This window comes from Aureococcus anophagefferens, assembly GCF_000186865.1.
Source record: "Aureococcus anophagefferens unplaced genomic scaffold AURANscaffold_148, whole genome shotgun sequence".
Classification (NCBI taxonomy): Eukaryota; class Pelagophyceae; order Pelagomonadales; family Pelagomonadaceae; genus Aureococcus; species Aureococcus anophagefferens.
This window is the reverse complement of record NW_008705695.1, coordinates 1-6,755: the sequence shown is the minus strand read 5'-3', so window position 1 is coordinate 6,755 and position 6,755 is coordinate 1. Positions and strand designations below refer to the sequence as shown.

The following is a 6,755-nucleotide window of genomic DNA, read 5'->3' as shown; positions in this document are numbered from 1 at the left end:
AAATGGCAAAAAGAGCTACCAGGCTGGTGCAGGATCACCACCGCCGTGGACTGTCACCACCTGTTCCTTCCTGTCAGACTATGGTTGATGTAGACCCCTCGTTTGCAACACCTAACGCCCCATCTGCAGACTGGTCGCGCCTGTCTCGTGTGGTAGAATTGTTAGCTTGCGGTGCAATCTTATATCATGTCCTATATGCTTGAAGGCTCTGGAACAAAAATGCTCTACATGGATCTTCATTATTGGCTTACGATCCAGGGGGAGTAGAGAGATAGAGAGTTTTGTATCTCCCTAGTGGCTCGCTGGTACAGAGCCACCCAATTTCCTTCCCCTCCTTAATACTTTCTAACCCTGTTATAGCTGCTTCCCGCACTGTAATAGACGGAGAGTCTTCCTGGACCTAGTGAGGCCCGTTCGTCCAGTAGCCCCAGCCCCCGTACACTACGGCAGCTGAGGTGACGTGAGGATAACAGAGACGCCGGTGTACCGCCACTGCGTAACCTCGATAGTTCACCCTCACACGGCAGGGCAGCCCCACTAGGCTCTCCCGAGTTAAGGAGAGCATGGACGGGCAGCCCCGTCCCCTGCATCGATCTCCGCCCATGCGCATGTCCATATAACCTGAGTGCACGCACTACCCCGCCGCGACCGCCGCTACGAGTGGTGCAAGTTTTACGCTGGGAGCGCACGAATCTGGCATGCACGACACTCGCGAGCACGTCCCGCAGCTCCGCGGCAACTTCGAGTGCGACTTTCTCCGCCTAATCGCGACGGCTTACAAAACTACGAGTTCTGGTGCGCGCGCGCGAAGGAGCTCTGCTCGGAGATGTCTTTATCTCCGTCTAATTATTATTTTTGAGCTACTTCTACGAGTAGCTCATCGTGCTGCCATCAGCTCCATCGTGGACTTCGGAGAATAGCAAGGCTGTTACTGGGGAGGGGCTAGGCCGAGGAACAAGGCGAGGCGCCTCACGGCGTCTGCGCGCGGGATGAGGATAGACTGCGTGCCGCTGCCAGCGACGAGAGTCACTTTGCAGGTGGGGCCGACCTCGATGATCTTGTACGTGCCAGAGTCAATCTCAATTTGCTCGCCCTGGAGAACAGCATCAGTGTACTCTTCTTCTCCGCATTGCACAGGCTCAGATGGCTGAGTTGGGACTGGCATAGCTGGTGGGGCGCAGTCACCTCCGGGTAGAAAGTGATGTGCAGTACCTTGTGCAACCGGTCCAACTCGCTGGTATGCCACCGTAACCTTTGCCATAAACGTAGTGATGTTGTATTTCAACACAATTCGAGTTCTGGAGTACTTTGGATGCACCACATTCATCTCATCAAACATCACTGGCATTGGAACACATAGCTTTGGACGGTTCCCACGTCTGTGCATGTTGAAATTCGGTTGACCAAACCAGTTGCCGAGCCTTTCCAGCTCGTCCTTTGTGCGCCAACTGCAGATTTGCATGTGCTCCACGGGACAGGATCCATACACATGCATGTACTCGGCATCAAAGCTCTCCCGAAGCGGGTAGCAGACGCGAATGGCACTCAGCGTACCCACATACTCACTGCGGGTAATACCTTCAAAAGATGAGAAGGACATGTGTATGTCGCGTGAATCCGTGGGCTTTTCTCGCTTGCCACGGCTCCTTAGAATACTCTGGATGCACTGGAGCACATTGCCTTTGTCCCTGGCCAAAGGATTCAACCATGGCACTTCAGCGAGTGATGCAGGCGGTGGCTGCCTTGGTACAGAGTTCTTCGTCTCGGTGCTCAGCCGTCGCTCAGACTTCGACACCTTCACTTCACAAATGGAGCTGACTCTTCTCCTCCTCACATTTTCATTTGTTATCTTCAAAGCCTCACCATCATCAGGTGTATACAAATATGAGATGTGCTCATGCACTGCACAGATATAGCATAGAATAGTGGCTTTGTCTGCGAGAGCACCATAGTTGACATGGGACCATCTCTGACCTGAGTTAGAATCAAAAGCAGAGACTCGCTCTCTCACCCACTGCCCGACAACAATCTTGTCATGCCTACAAAAAACATGACGCCATTTAATTTGACACAAAAACGAACCGTCTGACACGTTCAGGTCGCACGCAAAGCGAAGCTGCTTGGTGTCCTGGAGGCAGAAGAAGCATGTCAGAAACACCAGCTACTTTACACCTGGCACCAGCAGCCGTAGAAGACAGCACTTCAGCTGTGCAAACCGCATCCGGAGCAACTCCCGCTTTAGCAAGAGCGGCGAAGTCGCAGCCCTTGACCAAGACTAGGTCTCCAGCCTGTAGATCAGCCCGAAGCATGTGCCGAGACACACCATCATCATCTGGGCCGGGTACGTCCGGAGAAGGCGCTGCCTTTTTTGGCGAGACGCGCCGCGGGGCAACTGTCCGTGGGGCAGCCGATACGATAGGCGCGCGACCCTGTGGACGGACGCGCTTGCCCGCGATGATATTGGCATCATCCACTTCTCCCTTGCGCTTCTCTAGACGATAAACCTGTAGTTTACCGCCCATATCCGGCGCCTCGGCGTCCGACAAATTATTATGAACGGCCACGGGGATCTTTTGTCGGATTCTCGGATAATTCATGGTTCGTTCTGTGTATGGGGATTTGGGTCGAGGCAGTAGGCGTTATAGCGGCAGTTGCATTTCTCGCACCATTGCTGCTGCCCTTTAGGGAGGGGGTGTATCGCCAGTTTTCGCTTGAAACTCTTGCGCTCCGGCAGCGGCACGGGAAAAGGATGGGGCCGCCAATGAAGTGGATGGGGCCAAAGCGGCTGAGGCTCACATCCATAGCGGACGTCTCGAGTAGAAAATTCGGTTGCATCGTACAATTTTTTCCATTCCATCCATTTGTTGCGGTTGAAATCGTTGAACCTGATTTCGGCCGCGGTGCACCTCTCTTCCAATACCTCGCACTTCTTCTTCCACGCGTCTTGGTCGAAGTCGTCGTCGGAGTCGAGATCATCGATGTACTTTCTCTTGCAGGGGCCCTGAGAAAACGCTCGCCATTGCCACCGTGAAGTAGTGGCTCCCGCGGCGTCCGATTTCGGCGACAGTGTCGTTGCTGATGAAGATCTCGGCCGTGGGCCCGAGGTCGCCGAACCTCGCATGAGCGTAGTAGAACCTCGCACGCGCGTAGTAGAACGCGATCTCGCGGAGACCATGGTCATACGGCTTGACGTAAGAACGCCGGTCATTCGGGTCCAAACGCTCGAGCAAGTAGTCGATGTGGCCGTCTTTGAGATCCGGGTACTGATCACCAACTCCAACTAAGGGCTGCGGCCACTCGATTTGGTGCTCATCGTCTTGCGCGGCCGTAATCTCCTTCACAGCCGCGTACGCCGCGTCGAGCGCAGTCGTGTCGAGGTGAGCGGTGACGTCGGCGTGTAGGAGCGCGTCGAAGTCGCGGTTCAGTGCGCGGAACGTGTGCACGGTGAGCGCGGCGATTGCGCCGCACTCGTGCGATTTCTGCCCTTGCGGCGTGTCGTAGGTGACATCAAAGCCAAGCTTGGTTGCCCACGCCGCGACCTGCCTCGATCGCGCGCCCGTGTAGCCGAGGTGGTCGACGATGCGCATGCGCATGCGCACATCGTTGCGCGAGATGAGGTTGGTCGGCATTTCGTTCCGCCCGGGGTAGCCGCATCCGAGTGCGAGCGTGCTTTCGTAAATTTCCTCGCGCGTCAGGCCGCGTCCCCTTCTTGGCGACGCGGGTGGCGCTGGAGCGAGCGGTGGCGCTGGAGCGAGCGGTGGCGCTGGAGCGAGCGGTGGCGCTGGAGCGTGCGGTGGCGCTGGAGCGAGCAGCGGCGCTGGGGCGCGCGGCGCTGGAGCGAGCGGCGGCGCCGCTGGAGCGAGCGGCGGCGCTGGCGCGCGCGGAGCGAGCGGTGCTGGCGCGCGCGGCGGCACTTTGGCGCGCGCCGTGGAAGCAGAGTCGCGCGGCGCAAGGCGGCTCCTTTTCGCGGGGGGCGTGGCAGCCCCCCGCGCTCCGCGGCCCCTTTTCGTGCGCGCCATGCGCGCGCGGGCGCGCGCGGGGCAGCGCGCGGGTCGCCGGCGGGAAGGTTCAAACCATGTCCCGGCGATGCTCCCGCTGATAAGCCGAGAACAGCATCTTAAAGTGCACAGCCAACGGCGACGACGACCACAGAATCCTGTGGGCACCGTGCCGGCACCGCCGCGGGTTGCGCTTCGCGCCCTTCGGGCGACGACAGCCATTTAATTTTTTTCGTACGGCGGGGGGAAGGGACGCACAACTCACGCATATATATATGGACAAGAACTCTGCCAAGCAACCCCGATCCGGCTCGCTGTATGTATTTGGTTCCGCTAGCTTATGGGATGACCATTTCTAGCCCACTTTTCGCCATGGAGGGGGGCGGCGATGGGGGTTGGCGCGGCTAGGACGCCCGAGGCATGCATGACCCTTGGCGCTACCATCGAGACCCGATGCTTTCAGCCATCGCACATGCAGAGATCGGTCGATTTATAGGTCGTTTTGCACGACGAGCCGGGTTTTCGCAGTCCGCGGGTCGTCATCGACCTCGTCCACCACATCGAGCGCTTCCCATTCGATCAAACCATGACCGAAGGCTGTCGAAGCCGCGCTTCGGGCTGGCGCATGCCGGATTCGCTCATGGGGCAGCCCCGCACCGCACTCCGCGCCCGCACTTCCGAGGTGCAGTTCGGGCCGAAGATGGGCACCTATATTCGGACGAGGCGCGCATGTGCTCTCGTAGGAAGGCCCTGAACATGGTTTGTATGGGTCGTCCGAATAACGGACCCCATGCCGACGCGCTCTGGGCCCCGGCGGTCATCCACATCCCGACCATCGTATTCTCCGCCCTCTCGCGCGTTTCGCGACGAAATTTGACGCGCCCTTTGCGTCCGACGCCGCGTCATGACCCCTCCGAGGCTCGTGCCAAGCAGCTTGCTGCGACTCGGGCGGCAAGCTCGCCGTCGGGACGCCGCCGGCCGCCGAAGACGAGGTCCAGATTTGGCGCTCTCCGTAGTGACGGACAAATGATCGAGCGGCGGCTGCTTGGCAGTGAAGAAGACCACCGATGATTCTGATTGACCTTTCCTATTGCAGACTGCAGACTGACTAGAGCCAAGGCCATGCCCAGGCACATTATTCACTATGAGAACGCACACAGAACAAGGGAGATTAACAGCGCACTGTCGGTAGATAAATACCTGGATTCTGGTGGCACTCGCAGCCAGCTTTTGTACGAGATAAACAATAAATCACTTTCGGCATCTCGGGTAATCGATTTGCCGACGGTAGTCGGGCCCTTTCGACGGACTTTAATTTCGTGGGAAATTCGGTTATCTCGGTTAGTGCTGGGGACGTCGTGCGTGAAATTATGAAGTGCTGGCAGCATCCTATTTCTTTCATTGGCCGGCCCATCGCGAGCATTTATTTCATTGGCCAGCCCGAGGGCTAGCTTCAGCGCGGCGACCAGTATAGCGGCCGATGATGGAATTTCCACCTTAGAGGGCCCCGCGCTCCTCGAATATGCAATGACGTGCAACGATCCCAGAGGCTTTGAGGTCCGCAAACAGACTGCAAGTCAGGTGAAACTCCCCGGTTGGGGGAACGTTGGGGGAACCTCTCTGTCACTTGCACGAGAATCTAATAACTCTTGGACTCGGACTGTTAGTTCATCCAAAGACTCTAAATTCATGTACAGAGCAAATTCTGCCACAGCGCTGCTGCACTACTGTCAAGACAAGTTCTGCCATATAGACGTAGCACTCCAAGTTGTTGTGGAGAAGGATCAACCTTCCCCATCTAATCCGCACGTGCTGCTTCCTGAGGACCTCATATATGACGCCGAGAGAATTGCTGAGTTAAGCTCCTCAGATGGACTTGAACACAAACAGGAATTTCTCAAGGCCATTATCAAGGAGTTCAGTGACTTATGCAAGAACGATTGTTTTAGCTTGGAAGTAATACCAGAGGAGCGATCTCCCCTGAGCACTCGTATAGTACTCAAGGTCAAGAGAAAAGGCGATGGTTCCTTTGACAAATTCAAGGCTAGGTGCGTGGTGCGCGGCTTCCTCGCCAAGATAGGACTTGATTTTTACGCCACGTACAGTCCCTCCTCTTCTCTAACTACATCTCGTACACTCATGGCACTGGCTGTTCACCACAACCTACCTATTCACCATAGCGACATAGCACAGGCCTTTATCCAAACCAAACTTGATAGACCAATTTTCATCTCCTTTCCTAAAGGTGTAGACATTAGGTCTGACTTGCTGGAAAGCATACAGGACAAGTTTCCAGACTCCAAACTGGGAATCCGATTGCTCAGATCCCTGTATGGCCTTAAGCAGGCACCTATGTTATGGAATAAACTTTTGAACTCAGTTCTACTAGAAGCTGGCTTCATTCGCAGCAAGAATGATACCAGTCTCTACATACATCACCATGAAGGTAAATGGGTCGCGTGTGCCGTATTTGTTGATGACATCTTGGTGACGGGGACTGACGTCAGCAAAATAGCGGAGCTGCGGAAACTGTTCCAAGAGAAATTCAAAGGAGAGCATCAATGGGATGAGAACATTAACTCCTTCCTGGGCATGGATATCTCGTATATTGACGGTGTACTCTCTATGAACGTCAAGGCCAAGATTGATGACTTGTTTAAGAAGTATCCTTCCTAGCTAGCAGCAATCGTTGGTCTCAATCAACCTCTTCATCTGAAATCGACAACCCTCCGAGTTTAGATGATGACGAACTGTCGG

At 55.8% G+C, this 6,755-nt stretch overlaps 2 protein-coding genes across 2 annotated transcripts; one reads left to right on the top strand and one right to left on the bottom strand.

The window, feature by feature from the left end:
* Positions 1-928: 928 nt before the first annotated feature.
* AURANDRAFT_68446 (hypothetical protein) lies at positions 929-3,629 on the bottom strand (the record flags this gene model as incomplete). Its single annotated transcript, XM_009044131.1, has 5 exons — positions 929-1,252; positions 1,289-2,039; positions 2,083-2,206; positions 2,797-3,001; positions 3,066-3,629. The coding sequence occupies 5 exons, from the start codon at positions 3,627-3,629 to the stop codon at positions 929-931; spliced, it is 1,968 nt and encodes a 655-aa protein (XP_009042379.1).
* Positions 3,630-5,525: 1,896 nt separating this feature from the next.
* Positions 5,526-6,053, top strand: AURANDRAFT_68445 (hypothetical protein; the record flags this gene model as incomplete). The annotated part of the gene is made up of 1 exon (XM_009044133.1): positions 5,526-6,053. A coding segment is annotated over one exon (528 nt), but the record flags the coding sequence as incomplete, so codon positions are not given.
* Between the last annotated feature and the right edge of the window lie 702 nt (positions 6,054-6,755).